The 19,250-nt window shown below is 37.9% G+C and overlaps 1 protein-coding gene and 1 pseudogene across 1 annotated transcript; both read left to right on the top strand.

Moving 5' to 3' along the window:
- Window positions 1-319: 319 nt before the first annotated feature.
- On the top strand, window positions 320-3,407 carry LOC148554269 (protein FAR1-RELATED SEQUENCE 5-like; annotated as a pseudogene).
- A 9,502-nt stretch (window positions 3,408-12,909) lies between these two features.
- Window positions 12,910-15,414, top strand: LOC110264391 (protein FAR1-RELATED SEQUENCE 5-like). Its single transcript, XM_021106373.2, has 2 exons — window positions 12,910-15,282; window positions 15,370-15,414. The coding sequence occupies exons 1-2, from the start codon at window positions 12,910-12,912 to the stop codon at window positions 15,412-15,414; spliced, it is 2,418 nt and encodes an 805-aa protein (XP_020962032.2).
- Window positions 15,415-19,250: the final 3,836 nt, after the last annotated feature.

Genomic DNA, 19,250 nt, shown 5'->3' with positions numbered 1-19,250 from the left:
AGTGGATGGCTGAAATGTTAGGTCCTTATAGGCATTACTTAGATAGAATGTCGCGGTGGTAGGTGCTTATGTGTGAATAACCATTAATAACATGGCGAAAACTTCAGGTTTAGGAAGTTGTTAGTTGTAAAGTAGGAGTTTTAGCAAGATATGTTAGTTGATTGTGTTCCAGGTTAGAGTGTAGTGGTTCGAGTGTGTATCATGGTTGCATGGATCTGTTATTTGTTTTTGTTCATGCTAGTGTTCTGTACATGGTTATTGTTTTCTAATTTTATGCTAACCGCTGTTGTGTCTTAATTTATTTTTCTTACCGGAAGAAGGGTTGGTTATTGAGATGGAGGAAGATGGCTACGATGGAGATTCTTTTAACCAAGCACCGGGTAATTTTAGCAAGTCGTCAGAGGCAGGTCTGTTAAGTGGAGAGGATGTGTTCAAGTTGGAGTTTGGTTGTCCAAGAGAGGCCACAGTTTTTTACGAAGAGTACAGTCGAGCAAAAGGTTTTGCGATACGACATGAGAAGAAATTGAAGAACAAGAAAGGGGAGTTTGTTAGGTACACGTATTTGTGCAACCGGCAAGGTTACAGAGACAAAAAATGGCTAGAGAAGTAGGATAGGAAGAGGAAACACAAGGTTGTTACTCGGTGTGGATGTCCTGCTGAAATGCGGATAAAATCGAATGGTGAGACAGGGAAGTGGTTTGTGTCACGCTTTGTGGATGATCATAACCACGAGCTACTACCTGAAAAATTTGTAGAGTACCTATCTTCACATTGAAAGGTTTCTGATGTTGATATAGCTCACATGGATAGCTTGAGGCAAGTTGGGATCTCGATTCCGAAGATATACGAGTCATTTGCTGCACAGGCTGGTAGGTTCAATCTCGTTCCTTTTACTAAGAGAGACCTGTACAACGAGGTTAGGCGGCAGAGGCTATTGCAAAATGGTGATGTTAATGCAGCGTTAAGGGTGTTGGAGGGGGCTGCCCTTGTAGATGAAAAACTCTTCTGGAGGTATGAGGTCGATCCAGGGCAAAACATGTGTGATATCTTTTGGAGTGATGGTTGTAGCCATGATGACTATAACATTTTTGGGGACATTTTGGCCTTTGATGCCACCTATGGGAGGAACAAGTACAATCTCCCAGTGATTGTCTTTTCTGGAGTTAACCACCACAACCAAACTTGCGTGTTTGCAACTGCAATGGTCTCGTGCGAGTCCCAGACATCATATGTTTGGGTATTGCGAACCTTCTTGCAACGTATGAAGGGCAAAGCTCCCACTGGGGTGATAACAGACGGTGACCGATCGATGAGGTTAGCTATTCAGGAGGTATTCCCATGTTCCCATCATCGCCTATGTTCTTGGCATCTATTGAAGAATATGACATCGAACGTCTGTAAACCGCACTTCACGACCTTGTTTAGGCACTGTATGATGGCTGACTTGGAGGTAGAGGAGTTTGAGAAACTTTGGGAAGCGATGATGGAGGAGTGCGATGTCAGGGAAGTGGCGTGGGTAAAGGATATTTACGAGAAGAAGTCCTCGTGGGCCACGGCGTACATACATGGCAGGTTCTTTGCTGGTATTAGAACAACCTCTTGGTGTGAGTCACTCCACGCAAAGCTAGGGAGGTTTGTGAAAAGAAGATACGGCATCCTTGAGTTTGTAACAAATTTTTAGTACTGTGTTGATTTCCTAAAAGACAATGAGGAGGAGCTCAATTTTCGATCATCGTATGGGATCCCAGTCCTTCAGACAGAGTTCCCAGAGCTTGAGAAGTCTGGTGCGATGAGTTTTACGAGGGAAATTTTTTCAAGATATCGTGAGAGTCTTAAGAGGTGTGTTAGGGTGAGTATATTGGAATGCATAGAGCGTGAAGATGGTTGCATATATGTGACACAGAAGTATCGCAAACCACAGATGCGGTGGAATGTACACCATCTAGCCGCAGATAATTCATTCAGATGTAGTTGTCTCAAGATAGAGTCGTTCGGACTACCCTGTGTACACATTCTAGCAGTACTGGTAAGGTTATATATGGAGTTGTTGTCGAAGAGCATTGTCCTGAAGTGATGGTCGAAATGGGCAAAGGATGATGCTGCTCAAGAAAGCCTGAGTTGCCGAGCTGGTGATGATGTTGCGCTGTACCGAAGTCGGGTTGGTTCATTCCTCCAGCACTGCAAATGTTTTGCCAAAGTTGCATGTGTTAGAGAGGAGGACTTTAAGCATTATGTCGAAAAGGTTGTTCGGGACACGCATATGTTAGAAGAAAGGAGCATGCTTGAGTCCCATGGTGCGGAGACAAGTAACATTGCTAAGCAGGGGGAGTTGGTGAAGGATCCAATTGGTGTTAGGATGAAAGGGACAGGACGTAGCAACGACCCAGTGGGCATGCGGGGGGTAAAGCGGCGGCGATGCAGCACGTGTGGCTGTGTAGGCTATAGGCGAACTCGATGCCCAAATCGGGACCTCCAACAGTGCCAGGTAACCTGGAGGCGTCAACTCAGCAAAAGCAAGCTTCACCTGCACAGGTAAGTAGGTTTGTTATTGTGGTTTATTTTAACTTCAAAATTCATGCTAGGACCATTCTGTATTATTTTTCGCACTTTGATTGTATGGTGTGTCAATTTCATTTTGTGTTCCTTTCGGTCCTCAACAAGTGATAATAGTTGATGCTATTTAATTTTATGGCGTATATGTTTGTTGATACATAAATGTGGTTATCAATTTGATGTGGTTTGTTAATTATAAACAGGATCAGGGAGGTGGTCCAATCGAATTTAATACCACCAAGACAGTTGACTTCCCACCCATGTTCGAAAGTATCATATGATGGCTGAGTCAAAGGAGCAAGGTTGTATACGGGAACCGTTCGTTGGAGACGTTGTTGTTGAAGTTGCTTGTGGTGTATATTGTTAGAAGTGGTTTGTTAGGGTCCAGTATACACTGTCTATATTGTTGCTGAATTTGCTTGTAGTAGGGTGTGGTTGTTGATTTTTAGAGTTACCTAGTTGTTGTGTATGATAGTTATTGATGAATTGTCACACATTATTCTATAATAATTAACGACTTATTATTTAATCTGGTACAACACACTGGGCTTCAAGAAATAGCTACTTATTAGTATACACCAAAATAAAGTACTGTATCTTATTAGCTTAGTTGAATTGTTATTTTGGTCGCGAAACCTGTCGCTAGTCAAGAACAAAAAAGCATGGACGCATGAATAAAAGTTATAATCGTAGTTTTGGGAAACGATGAGATACCTGGCAGAGAGAAGCTGCTAGAAACTTTGCAAGGAAGTGCTTCTGTTGATGAGAGTGCTTTCTTGGCTGCAGCTGAAGTTGTCAAAAGAGCAATGCGCAACCTATTGATTAAAAAGCAATACCCTGCAGATAATAGATAACCTAGGAAGAAAACTAGAAATGATAGAAAAATGAAAATGTGGCAGTATTTTTCCTTTTTCATTATTTGTTGTTTCTATTAATATAAATGTTGATTTCCTTGATTTGATTTTATCGCTACTTCTATTATTGGTTCCTTGTGACCCATTTCATCTATTTTCTCATCAGTGAGTCTGAAGATCTCAAACCAAACTGCCATCAATTTTCTATCTGCTCTTTTACTAGTAATTGTCGCAAGCATGTTAACTATATTAACTGTGGTATGATTAGACCTGATCCAGTTTAATTAATGTGATGAGTTACACATCAGTGATGCATTTTGGACCGTCATCATCATGGCAAATTGGTAATTAGAGTTGATAGACTATCACGTCAAGATAGAACTTCTTGTAATTTGATTTAAAAATAAGTTTACTTGAATCATAATCTGATGAGAAACTTGAATTTATTTTGCCAGATTAACCATGAAATGTAGACTGAATCGAAATAGAAACACGAGGAAATCTCATTCATTTGGTGTATGTACACCATGTGTAATTTTTCATTTATTAATTAGTAGTATATAAAGCTTATCCTGAATTTAACGTAACCATCACATTGACAATAACCATTATAGTCGTACACACATTGTGAGTTTCCACTAAATTCAACTTAGTGACTCACTCTAGCAAAAATTACCACTGTTTCAATCCGAGAAGGTCAGTAACCATGTTAGGGACAATAAAGTTAGTAATGCAGATGCCATTAGAGCAGCAGCCTCAAATATTTGAGTAAATATATATTTTGTAATATAAACACATCAACCGTCCATGTTGATGGATGATATACATTGTACCTGAAATGAAACAAGGCATATTACAAAAGTATTCCACCTAATTTACACAGATGACACATGCCAAAAGAAATTTGTGATGCTACACGCTAATAACCCCTGGAACCAAAATGTGACTTTACTACTACGTTGCTATCATATACCATTCAGACCCAGCCTTATATCAACTAGTCAAAAGGCATGCCATGATGGTCACCTAAATGACATCAGATAATCCACATGCACTAACAAATATTTCATAGCAGCAAATGGAGTATCTGAATGTAGTTCCATTACAGAATCCACATGTGTAGACAAATATTTCACAAAAGGACATGGATTTCCACACAAAAACTACAACGGTCAAAAAAAGTGGGAGGGTTCAAAAGGTTGGCAAGACATTTCTGATTTTGAAGGCACGAAACTTCTCGCCAGCAATGCCATGGCCGTCAGGGTACTGAGGTAGCAGGGCCAACCAATGAGCTCCAAAGACTTTCGGCCATGACGTCAATGTATCCCCCTACCTCATTCATCTCAAACCGTACTATGTTTGTAGCAATCTTCATCCTCACGGAGTCACTGTCTACCTGAAAGAAACAAGACGACATCAAAGTGAGACGAGTAAAACCCATGATGCGTAACTAACAATTTATGACTCTCAAGAAAGTCTACAGAGGTGGCGCCTACCATGGGTGAGTTTATCTTGCCCGATATAGTGCCTTCTTACTACAACCAATGTAACATCCAGACTCCGCTCTGGTGGCTGTAGAAAACAAATTAGGAGGTGTCGACACGAAATATACTTATCTGCAGATGCGACCTGCTGCTGCAGGTAATGCGAGTAAATGACAATAAATTTGAAAATGCATGAACACACCTGCTCAAGGAAGTTGGTATGGTATCAGGATAGATGAAGCTCCCCCATATTGTAGGATCTGGGTCTGCATGCATGAAGCTCATGACGTTCCTGTCCATCACAAAGAGCTTGCCCAGAAGGTGGCACTATATATTCATTCGGAATAAAGTATTATCAGATTGTGCATGCTTTAGAGGTAATGCAACGATTACAATAATCATAGAAAGGTAGTGGGGTTTATGCACTTACAATGCAGCGCATGTTGGCCTCCCTGCGCTCCATACTCTGAGGCTTTCTGTCAACATCTAAGGCATACAGTTTTGTGTCTTTGACGTCCAAGAACATCAAGTACCATGCATAGGGGGGTTCGTATACGGGAACGAATACCTGCAAAGTCACGGCACAAAAACAATGACTTACATGACACCAGCATACAAAATAAAAAACCACAACCACAATAAACCTTACATGCTCTAATCGATTGGTCTCATGCATCCAGTTGCGCTCATACTTCCTTCTGATTTCTGCTATAGGTTTATCCTGCAGTACATCTGCAGCAAAAAAGGACGGCAAGAACCATGCTCCTGGTGACATGCTCTTCACAGATTGCCAAGACCCCAAGAGACACATCGTGTTGACAACCTGCATGAAAAAGTATAGGTTGAATCAGATACTGAACAAACGACTCACAACCTAGACTACAAACCACTAAATGCACCGAATGAGGTTGTTGAGTTGTTGTACCGATGCCAAGCCTCATCAAAACTTACATCAATGTGTGGGGTGTACTTTGGACATAGGGAAATGAAGATTCCCCTTGGCATGTTGAATTTTGTAAACTGAAAAAGAACTTCCCTAAAAGGTGTTCACACTATCAGTTATTCCAAGCACACATGATAAATTAAAATTCACACAGAAGAGAGGCTACAAGGATAGAAGAAAGTACTCGTATTCTTCAGCTTTCTTGGGCTTCTTGAATATGTAAGTTGCTAGCTTACACTACTGCAGCGAAAGGCCCATCCCAGGTGTTGGTTTGAACAGTGTCTCGAACCACTGTAGTATATGGGAATATGAACGAAGATAGTTGAGGATTGTATATTCTATAAATGTGTTAACAGAACAATGCAGGAAAAGAAACGTACCTTAGGGATCTGGGCAGCAGCCGAAATCACCTTGTTGTTGTGTCGGCTTCCTCTTCCGCGAGTGGTTTGTCGGATGATGGGTCTCCTATATGGTGGCCTGTTGGTGACCTCCGGCATTAGCTCCTTCATTTTTTTCCACATGAATTCTAGTGTCCTATCCCCGGTCATCACGAAACTCCCAGGTTTTGGGTCTAATTCTGGCACTGTCACCGGTGTAGAGTTGAACAACCCACAAAGTTGTGTTGTAGATTCGAACTGGCTCCACGACTCTAGATTAACAAGGTCCTGTGCATGCAACATGAAGGAAGCTGTTGTCTCTAGGAAGGTTTCAACGATTGGAATTAAAAAGGCAGGGAAAACTTGTTAAGAAATCTTTACGTACCTTGTCCTCAGAGATCACTGATGGCATGTTAGTATAGGCCCTTGCCATATTTGACCCAGTGCTTGTTTTCTTGGCTATACCCGAAGGCCACTGTAGAGTATTACCTTCGGCAGACCTCTCCATACTCGACCCACCGGTGATCCTTGAGTTGATCTCGCCTCATCAATGAATAGATCGATATCATCAGTAGGTGAGTTTGGTGCCACCAAATTGAATGTCTTTACAAAATCAATATCACCTTGTCAGCCGAAAGCCATAATACCACCATTAATTACTCCTCTAAGGAGACACAATCCTATGTCCTCTTTAATGAGTGAGCGGCAACAACCTTACTGCTGTCCCCATGATCCTAAAGCAATGCCATTTCATACTTCAACAACTCCCTCCTAATCCTTACTACGACATTCTCAATTAATCATGCTGTAATTCAAAATCAGACCACGTCATAAACAACTTAACCCTTCCTCGTTCATGTGCAAGGCCCTCAAAAATTGAGTTTTAGGAAGTATTGTTTTAATTTAAAATAAATATAAAAATTAAAAATATAAATTTAAAATTTAAAAATTTAAATAAAAATATTTCTTCTAAAAAAATTATTAATTAAATTTTCAGTTCTCTAATCTCAATTCTAATCTCTAAACCCTAAACCCTAAACCTTCCAACCAATACTTCCTAAAACTCAATGCCCTTTAGTCTAATCATTCAACTGTTCCAACATGGCGATAGGGGAATCGGATTCCCCTGCAAAGCTGTACATGCCAGACTCAGTGTTGCACCCGTTTTAGTCCCCTATCAACTTTGGCACTTTGACCAACTCATTCATCCACTCCAAACGCATATATAAACCACATCACATTTGCCACTCCACACCACCCAAACCACCACAAGCTACTCAAACATGGAGGATAGAATTTCACCATATTATTACTGTGTCTACTAGGGATGGGTGCCTGGGATATACACCTCCCATGAAGACTTCCTTGAACAAATACATGAGTACCAGTACTGCAGCTGGCAGAGGCACGACACTCTAGAAGAGGCTTTGGACGCATGGCTAGTCTACTTCGGAGGAGGGAACATGGTTATTGAGAAAAAGCGCATTGCCAACGGCGAGGCGCCGGACCTCGTACAACCAGATGATCGGCATGAAAAAGAAAAGAACGCCTTGAGAGCCCTACAGGCTAGGTACAATCAAGAGGAGATGGTCAACCCACAACCTACGGAACATAAGTAGTGCATTGCTATTTTATCATCAACATACTCAAATCCAGACACATGTTATTTCTTGTTTTTCTCGTTAACGTATAACCTAGCGCCTCCTCCTCTACACATGTCATGCAGTTGTTCCGGACAAGCTGCTTAAGGATCCTCTAATACACACCGGGATCAGATCCTGGCTCGACAAAGCTTGCGAGAAACTTGACATACCGAACCCCATTTACAGGTGCCTAATGCAGACATACCATGATGGACGTAGATGCTACTGTCACATCGTCTCTATCGTTCCCCCACCATCCTATGAGCCGTTCGTCGTGGCTAGCCGGATCGCTTTTGATCCGACTATAAGTTGGGAGGATGCTGCCCGGCTTTGCATCAGACAACTCTGTTATATGTTGTATACCTACGTTCACGATTATAACTATGACATTGTCGACGAATGGAGGGCCAAATACATACACGTTGCAAGCCAAATTACCACTTTGGAAGCTAGGGTCAAGCATCTCACCGACTGCAATGACGCCCTTGAAGAGAGGTTTTACTCGCAAGGGCAGGGAAGCCGAGGTAGGGGTTCCCGTGCCGGATCGACTAGTCGACGTGGCCGCCAGCTGGTAACTTTGCATCCATCATCCATCACGTTCCAGCTTTCTTCTCACTACCATTTTAACCATACTCTCTCTTATTACTTATGCCTTCTTCATCAGTCTTTACTTTCATTTTCGACTAAACCATTGTACGAAAACATATGTGATCTGTAACCAAGTAAGCCCTAAAGGGCCCTAAACTATCCACTACTTCCCATCTTCCTGCTTGCTGGTAGAATCCAAAAGAAGAGTCAACGATTCGCTTACTCGTAAACTAATAAACAAAAAATCATTAGCATGGTGTCTAACTTATAAAATGAAACTTACTAAACCCGTATCATATCAATGTTACCTAAATTTTATCTTTCCTTTCTTAGCGAATAAAAGATCGAAACAAATTATAGTACATTATACCCCAAAACCATTACACATTATATTTTTTCAGGTGAAAACTCTCTTTTCACTATACTTTTTTCTTAAAAAAACTTAAACTTATGTCCTGAAATTTAATACTTTTAATCTTTTTTTTGTTCAGTACTCATTTTTTAGTACTTTACTTTTTATTTAATTTGGTATTTTTGAAGGATTCAATAATTCATATCATAAAAATTTAAGAACGATAAACAAATTAAAGTACACTTTAATTCAAGAACTCAAAATAAAATTTATACAAAATCCAATAAAAAATTATACATAATCAAATAAAAAATAACAGAAAAAAGTTTTCATAAAAAAATTTGTATTAGTAAAAATGATTGAAAATTTAATATAATATACGACTACTAAAAAGTCCATAACAAAAAGACAATATTATACATTGGCCATGGATTCCTTACTCCCACTTTTATGTGGGAGTATGATTAACCTACAGTAAAATAATTACAAAATGTACCCCGTTTTTTTTTTTTTTTTTTTGAAAAATTTACTAATTAGATTTTGACCCCTCAAATTATTGGTTTTTAATTTTGACCCCTTTCCCTTCTTTGGTACGAGAAACTGAGAGATTACTGATTTTTGGAGAGCATCAACCAGGTTGAAGCCTTTCTCTCCTTCCCTAACTCTGCCCTCACTCTCCACCCTCCTTAGAGTTCTTGAAAAACCCTAATTTTGCCATCCCCGTTCTTTTTCTTATTTCAGATTCAGGGGTATTTCAGAGAAGAGAAGCAGTTAGGGTTTTCAGACAACTGCAATCCCTGCCATTCTCATACCCTTCCTCTGCTGCAAATTTCCACCACCTACTTCCGCCGCCGCGCCACGCCTCCGCCGCCGCCGCACCCTGCCTCCGCCTCCCCCCGCTTCCACCTCGCCCTGCTTCCGCCGCCGCGCCACGCCTCCCACGCTCAATAAGACAAGAGGTTTCTGCGGCCCTAAATCGCTCATCTGGTTCATCAGGTATACATTTTGATTTCATATTCCGAATCTTAAATGTGTTGTATATTAGGTATGTTTTCAACAATTTGTTAATATAAGAGATTTATTTTACTGTTTATAGACGGTTCAATACCCGGTGGAACATGCTGAGAAGTTTGAGAAATTTGGCATGTCGCCTTCCAAAGGTGTTCTTTTCTTTGGCCCTCCGGGCTGCGGCAAAACCTTGTTTACAAAAGAAATTACAAATGAATTCCAGGCCAACTTCATAAGCGTCAGGGACCTGCATTGCTTCTATAGTTGGCCTGGCATTCCAAAATCCACACGGTCCAAAATTCATAAATGGACCGAGTCATTTGTTGTCCTGGGAAAAAAGAAGTCTCAGCTAAAAAGGTTGAAGGATCTTAGAAATGGTGTTGCTTTGTTAATTAATGGTTGGAGATCATAGAAATGATATGAAAAAACCAACAAAAAATTTCAAACAGTCCAAAATTGAAGCATGGACTAAGTTTTTTGTTGAAAGGGAAAAAGAAAGATCATAGCCAGTCAATTGGATGGGAGATCATACATTGCTTTTTTAGTAAAATGAGTTGGATGGTCATACAAATTAGAAATTGTGCTCACAGTGGTTTACCTTAACCGGAATTTCTCCTTTTACTCTAAATCTAAATACATTGGCTTTAATTAGATATCATTATTGTTTGCAAGTACACTACTTAAATCTACTTAGAGTTTTTTTATAAGTTTATTATTATTATTATCTAATCAAGCTTTCTCATCATTTGCCTCCTGTGATGGGTGACAGATATCTGAGGTTGTCAATACTCAATTTCATGAAAGATCTGATAGATATCTGTCGGGAGCACAAAATTGGGGCAATTGGTAAATTTTAAATTGCTTTTGTTACTATATTACCCTATTGGGCTGCATGTCATTGTTTTCATGTCTTATCCTTAAAAAAAATGCTAGTCATTCCTCATTTGACAAGATGTTGATGTCTTTCCTGCTCAGTTCCTATGCTGATACTGAATTTTTGTTTATTATCCCTTTTTTCTGGTTCACATGTTCTAGTAATTGGTTAGTGAAAGCTGTTAATGCTATCTTATAATTGAAATTTCTTTGGTTTGTGAAAGTTGTCCTAAATTCCCCCATATTCTAACCACATTGAATTTGTTGGTCAATCAAATGGAATAGTTTCGACAGCTTTCTCTTCCATGAGTGTTTTAAATTTTAATATTATCACTTTTATCCCAGTTTAGACTTTAGTGTAAGATGTGAATGTGTGCGTGTGCGTGCATGCATGTTTTATTCTTTAATACCTTCTAAATGATGAATATTATTTTTCAAAATTTGTACTGATTTTTCATCTGTTCAAGTAATTCGTTTGTGGTTTCTTTGTCCAAGGTTAGGTTTGGTTAAGTTTGTAATGGGAATGGGTATTTTTCGTTACAGGAAGAAGAAAGTAATATATGGCTATTTAAAATTGTCAGACTCTTAATTCCATTTTCGAAAAAGTTTTTTTCTTTGATATATTTTAAGTCTCTTCTGCCTTATGAGTTTTCCATATTAGAAGAAATAGTGGGAGAAGAAAAACTGGTAAGAAAAAACAAATGAAGAATGGGTTATTTAACTGTAAATTTTTATAGTTATGTTTTCTGTGCTCCTATGAATGCACTTCATGCTCAATTTTATATTGGCAGCAGGGTCATTTTTATTGTTACATTTTAATCTCTCTTGTCTATTCTCTCATTTTTGGATTTTTTTTTCTTGTAATGTTTCATGTATTCAGTCTTAATTAGAGCTTGATCATTATTTGTATCCCGGATAAAGGTGATGAATCAGGGCCAATCATACTTCATCTGGATTCTTTGAGTCTTCACTCTAGCAGATCACTATTTGATAACATCAAAAGGTTAGGATGAAGTAGCACTTGATTTATTGTATACCATATATGTGACATATCTAGTTCATTTCTGCTCTGGTTATTAGTTCTTAAACATATCACAGCTTCCATATCTTGTGACTTCAATACCATCCTATGTTACAAGTAGGTGTTTTTCTTATGTTCTTGTAATTTGTAAGCATATATGTAGATTAATGTAAAATTGACCTCACCATTGTTTTGTATTATTCATTCAACTTGGCCCAATATTCTTAAAATGTATAGCTACAAACAAGCTATCTAAATCCATACGTATGCTTATAGAGGAAATCATGTGTCACAAAATGGTCCTCTGGCCTTCTATCTTAATGACATGATACAAGTTTGAAAACTTAAAACATATGCAGATTTTACAGTTTGAATGAAAGGACTGAAATAATGAATAGTTATTAATTATTATAAGGCTTGTACTGTTGTTGTATTTAATGGTGCCACTGAACATGGTTTGTCCAAAATAGTTGTCATGTTGTTCCAAGTCATTAGCAATTAAGAACCCTAAGATTCCAAACACAATACTTTTAATGAATAAATTTTCTCACATCCATGTTCTATGGATTTGAGTACCCCTCTCTCTTGTAAATTTGCCACCACTCTATACAAATTGCCAAAACCACTTCTGTGTGCTGATGCAGCAGCTGGCACAGGAAAGTGCCTAGAAAATTAAACACCTCATCAATTAACTCAAAGAAAGCAGTGTGTTTAAAATAAGGTCATTTCAGCAGGAATGGCATATGCATATCTAATCTTGCGAACAATCTGTTTCTATGGATTGAGGTGGCAGCCAAGCAAACTTTGCGGGGTTCTCAAAGGGGAAACGATGTGTTCTTCAGTGGCCGCGAGCGGCGGGAATTTTGTGACATGGGATCAGAAATATAGATAGATTATAGATAGAGGATATATACTCTTTAATATTTTGTTGTCCTTTGCACCCACCGCATGCATAGCTGGCATTGCCAATTGTTCTTGTCTTTCTGTTTTTACTCTTATAGTTTCACCATTAGATTTTGGATTCACGCTTCTTCATTTCTCCTTAATACAATAAATGAAACTCGTGTCCAATTCCATGATTCCTAAGATTGACACTATTGGATTGATTTCAATTTTAAAAGATTGTGATTTGTGATGGCTGGTACTCGGTGTTTGGCAATTTATTTACAAACTTAAGTTTCATTTTGAATTGTGTATTGGTGTTTAGGAAGTTATGGGTCAGGAATTTTCTCATGAAGGGGTTAATAGCGAGCATACATCATATGATCAGTATGAGCATGAGGAAGAAAAACATGAGGAAGTTGACGTGGATTATATGGATGAGGACGACATAAATGTGGAACCAATGTTCGATTATCACGGCTTCGATGAAGGGTATAACATTGACTCACTCGAAGACATTGGGATGATAGAATTTTGGAACATCAGGGATGAAGATGTATGTCATTTTCACTTTTCTGATGTCGACATTGCATTTGAGTTCTACAATAGATATGCAAGGACAAGAGGCTTTAGTGCTCGGAAGAACAGGACTAGGAAGAGTCGTGCGGGCGCACTTAAGTTGAAGAATTTTGTATGTCATCGTGAAGGATTTAGACCGCCAAATAATTACGGCATCGGAAACCTTAAGAGAAAACCTACACCCGAGACAAGGTGTGGCTGCAGTGCAATGATGGAGATTCGTGTAGATGCACCTAGCGGTCGTTGGTTTATTTCTTATTTTTCTGATGAACACAATCATCCGCTTCTGGATCCTCGGTTGACTGGATTGCTCCCTGGGCATAGATTCATGTCCGAGGCTGATATTGGCCACATGGTTAACATGAAAAAGGGTGGGATTAGTATTGGGCAGATATATCAGGCATTAGCAAATCAGGCAGGTGGCTACGAGTATCTCTCTTTCACGCAAAGGGACATGTACAATAAAATAGCAAAGCAGAGGCGCCAATTACCAGGTGATGCATATGCAGCTTTGAAGTATCTAGAAGATCAAGCAACAAATGACCCTTCTCTCTATTTTAATCATCACATGGATGCCGATGGTACTTTGCGCAATTTATTCTGGTGCGATGGTCTCAGCAGGGCCGACTACTCATTATTTGGCGATGTGCTGGCGTTTGATGCTACCTATAAGAGGAATAAATATATGTGTCCACTGGTGGTATTTTCTGGTGTCAATCATCACAATCAAACAATTATCTTTGCTGCTGCTTTAATTTGCGATGAGGAAAAAGACACATACAGGTGGTTGCTACAACAACTGAAGGTGGCAATGAATGGGAAAGCACCTGTTTCGGTGATCACGGATGGTGATCTATCAATGAAGTTCGCCATTGAGAAAGAGTTTCCTAATGCACATCATAGATTATGTGCATGGCATCTGATTCGCAACGCAACAAGTAACATTGGCAAGCCCCAGTTTACATCCATGTTTAGAAAGTGTATGCTAGGCGACTATGAAATTGATGTATTTCGTCAAAAGTGGTTTGAAATGGTTGAGGGATTTGGTGTCAAAAACAAGAATTGGGTCCTAGATATGTATAAAAAGAGACATTCATGGGCAACTGCACATATAAGAGGGAAGTTTTTTGCTGGTTTTCGGACTACTTCTCGGTGCGAGGGATTAAACTCGATCATTGCAAAGTATGTCAACTCAAGGTACAATCTGGTTGAGTTCATTCAACACTTTAATCGTTGTGTCGACCATATAAGGTGGAAAGAGGTCCAGGATGACCTCGCCTCTGTGAATGGGAGACCCAGTATGCAAACCTATTTTCAACAGTTAGAGAGGAGTGCTGCCAATGTTTACACCCTATCAATATTTCATATGTTCCAACCAATCCTTGTACGGGCTGCATCAATGAAGGTAATAAATATGAGGCAAACTGGCTCTTATGTGATTTACTCTGTCGGTTTGGACCAAACGCCAAATGAGATGTGGCGTGTATTCTGTTGTGACATTGAGATGGAATTCAATTGTTCATGTATGAGAATGGAATCGCTAGGCATACCTTGTGAACACATAGTTTGCGTCTTGGTGCATGAAGATATAGAGGAGTTGCCAAGGTCATTAGTGTTGCCTCGGTGGACCAAGACTGCCAAAGTGGGTTTGCAAAATGCGGTCGGGCTTCATTGGGATTCTTTGATGCTAAGTCAGTACGGTTGTTTGATGGATTGGTTTAGACAACTAGCCAACTTTGCTTGCCGAGATAACGAGAGATTTATCTTTACACAGGAAATGGCTATGAATTTGTTGAAACAATTTAAGGAGGAATATGCTGCACAAAAAGGGGGGGTCAATGATGCAGATAATGTAAGAGATGGTGTGCAAGTGGATGCTTCTGGAGCTGGGCTCGCAACCAATGATCTCGGACATAGCATGCCAAGGGACCCAAGAAAATGTAAGACAAAAAGGGGGGCTTCACAGTCCAATAAAAGAAAACATCGATGTGGACAGTGTGGCATGGAGGGCCACAATCGAACAACTTGTCGTGTTCGTCGTGGCATCTCACAGTCAGAAGGCCTTGGAAATGACACATTTGATAATGACTCGGATGACCACATGAACATTGAAGATGACTCATTGGTAAGTATCTTTACCAATGAGGTATGACAAAGTTTTATTTGCTGCTTATTAGCTAGTACTAATAATATTATATTGCTGATATTATAGGTATATGATGAGAGTGCTTCCTACAGTAGCAATGAGGTGCTGTAATAAGGTATGGTTAATGCTTTAATTTCTGGTATCCTCTAATTTTTAGTTGATTTGGGATTGGTGTAATTTTTAATTTATTTCTTAACTTCTTTGATGAATTCTGCAGGTTCAATGGGTAAGCCAGTATGTCATTTTGAAAATTTTCTTTATAGTTTGTTTTTGTTTGCAAATTAATGTTTATGTTTATATATGTTGCAGTTAGAGTATTCACAAGCCTCCAAGAAAATGCACCAAAAAGCGGTATCCTTGCTTCCTTTATTTTTTCCATCCCCACTAATCAATTTTTCTGTCATTATTATTGTTACTTCCATCAAAGCAATTTTTATACTGTTCGTGTTATTTTATCAAACGAACATATGAAGTTTTTACCGTGTTACATTAGAACAAATTCATTTCAATATTTATGTTTTTGGTGGTCTTTTAATTTAACTCTTTAGTAGTACTGCATTCGTATCTTAATTATGTATTTGTGACTGTTTCCTTAATTCTTTTGAAGTTGTAATGGGTTCCGCAATTAGTGTTGCTACAAATTTCACACTCCTAAGCCAGATATTGTTCTACCAAAAACCAAGGGTCACTGAGAAAGAGAAGAAAACAAAATAGAAGAACTATACAAAGTCATGTATACTGCTACTTCCGAGTTCCTCGTGTTCATCTTTCAACAGGTGCTACGTCCTTGAAGCCATACTCAAAATTTTATCACTGTTGAATTGACCCTTTTGAACATTTACCTTTTTTCAACTGCTGATTCTTAAGGTAGCCAACTTAGGATGGGTAACTGGGGGACTTAAATGGGTAATTTCGGAGAGTGATGTAATATTTTTTTTTTTTGAGTATTTTAATTGATTTCATGTAATCTTTTGTTTTGGTATTAACTTAATGCAATTTTAACATTTCAAAAAGTTTTTATAAGGTATTGTATAATTAGGATCAAACAAGTGAACAACACTGATATAACTTTAAAATAATAGTTCATATAATATAATATTATATGAAATATACATCTAAGCAGCATTAAAGACCCAGAACCCCAAAATTTTAAATAATTCTTTTCAATTTAAATAAAGATGTTATGGGTGTATCATAAGCCACCATAATTGAAACCTCTCGTTAACATCTGACCGTATCTTATTCCAATCTCCGGTGACGAAATCCAATGCTAAATACATTCTACTCCTTTCCTCATGCAGCTGTAATTTATTTTACCAAACGTTAACACATGTATTAGTGTAATTAAAGAGGGAAATTGTCTATGTTAAAAGTTACCTTTGGAGGGACCACATGAGTGAATTCCTGTTGCAAATCCATCCACTGCATAACCCATACAGCTGAATCATTGCTGTGTGAAAATGTATCATGCAGAACAACATAAGGAAGTCGAAATAAGTATATATATAATATTAAATTAAATAACCAACAATTTGAATAATTACCTATTTGAGCACCTAGGAATACCTATTGCTTTACGAACTTCCCAACCCTCAAAACTCACTATTTCTTGTATACCACATTTTGCATACTTCTCTGAAAATATTATCTCAGAAAGAGCCACTCCCTGTAATAAGAATAGTGTGCTTTATTATTCGAGGTAATGTTATTATTAACTTTGTTTCTATAGTAGGAGAACTTACTATATTTCTAATATGATGCTTGCGTGGTTCATCATTTTCAACCTTACAGTGAGAGTCTAAATGATAAAGTATTTTGTCAGAGATGCTCATTACCATTAGATACCAGTGATCATTATCCTTGATTGGGACATATATCTGTATAACAAATACGATGTAATATGTATAAGTACAAGTTTGAGTACTTTTTATTATAATAAAAATATTCCAATAATTAATGAGAACTTACAAATTGAAGGTCACGGGTTAGTGGCATATAATGTGCATATTTTTCTAGTAGGTCATGATCTTCCATATGTAACGTAACGTCATCCTGGGAATGTTTGAGCACAATGGTTATTTATTTTACTTAGTTAATATCCAGAAAATCAAGATTTTGACTTACCGCAAATGATGGTGGAAGGGACCAAACATTTTTTAATTTGGTCATGCTAATATTTGATGTTATCTTCAATGCCATCAGCTTTATTACCAGTTCAGACACTTGCTTTCCAGGTACGAGACAGAACAGATCTTCTCTAGTTGCAGTTGTATCGTGAATATGAACCAAATCCTCTCTAACACAAAGCCAACACGTTATCAACAGAGAGAACTAAAATTAAAAATAAAAGATTAAAAAAAATGCTCACGCTATATCATTATCAGCAGCAAAGATGTACATAGCCATGTTGACCAAATCCTCACTCAACCTCATATCTTGTGGTGGTTTGAATGAACAGTTAAGATTCTGCACAAAACGTAAAAGTTATCCAAAATATACGTATTTGAATATTATGCCAATAATTTTTTTTAACTAAACCAAATACCTTTGGGATAGAAGTGTTCTTGAAAGCCATTTTTTTTTGTTTCGCAGCGGTCGTTAACCGTTCTTTGTCTATGGTGAAAGTTAAAGACCCTTTGCGTACTCTAGTTTCCGCCATCTTGCTTGATAGTTGACCTTTGTGCTCAATTTTTGGCATTTTAGCTAGTCGTGCAAACGCCATATTTTGGATAGATGGTGGATTATTAAACCTTGCCAATTTGTCCTTTTGCCTTAGAAACGTACTCGGAAGTTCTTGCACAGTTTTATTAGTTTTGCTATTTCTATGAATACCGAATCTTGACTTTGGCTTCGATTTTTCTTCTCCATCCAGGCATGTTTGCATGCCTTTGTAGAACGATGATGGCAGATTGTGCAAAATCTCAACGTCCTTATTCTTGTCGGATAAATCCGTGAACACACAATTTTCGGACTTTACTTGCAACGGGCTAGAGTTTTTCTTCGTTACATCATCACAGGGTTTATTCTTCATCTCATATAGGTCCGTATTGTCGAATTTCTCATGCGTCTCATCAGTTTTACATTGAGGGGCGGTTAATTTATCAAGTGACTTCTTCGCCATCCACATTGCCTTCTCCATCTCATCAACTCTCTTGGATAAAGACTACATTATAAAATAGAAAATTAGCATTGGTATATATAAATAACATTGCAATATTATCATGAGTTGGATATATTACCTCTATGGCATGTAGTATTTGTTTCAACGGAGAATTTTCAATAATTTTCATCGAAGAGGATCCAATGTGATCGTCTACTACTTTTTCTTCCATTGCTCTATTAGAATGTAATTTTAGTTTTACAAGAGATAGTTAATAGTGTTCTATGCTTGAGCGTTTACATATATGAATAAGATTATGTTTCACACAACTAATTCTCTTTTAAAATTTAAAATTAAATTTGATAACAAAAAATTGTCATTATACTTTAAATAAAAAAAAATATATACCCAAAATTAAAATAGTTTCCACGGCATACATTACCCAGCCTTTATCTTGTATTAAATTAATAATAAATTCTTGTTTTATAATTCTAATATTATCTTTTTGAAAAAGATAATATTAGATTTTTTTATGCAATCTTATTATTCTTAACTTCTTATCTTCTTACTCTAATTAGATAACTTTTAAAAAAAATGATAAAAATAAAATATCTTAAAATTTGTATTATTTTTATCTTATCTTATCTTTTATAACCGAATTTGCTATATATTCATCCTAAGGGGTTATATGATACCGTACAAGACAAAATACTACTATCTGAGTGAGTAGTAGAAGATGGCTCCACCGAAAAATATGCAGTTCAAGAGTATGTTTAACGATATAACAAAAAGGATAGAAAATTTAGAATCGGTCATTCATGTTCTACACCAAAAAATTGATTTGATC

Source organism: Arachis ipaensis, chromosome B7, assembly GCF_059453495.1.
Source record: "Arachis ipaensis isolate K30076 ecotype BB chromosome B7, ASM5945349v1, whole genome shotgun sequence".
Taxonomy (NCBI): Eukaryota; Viridiplantae; Streptophyta; class Magnoliopsida; order Fabales; family Fabaceae; genus Arachis; species Arachis ipaensis.
The sequence above is the reverse complement of the archived record's forward strand: the minus strand, read 5'-3'. Positions and strand labels throughout refer to the sequence as shown.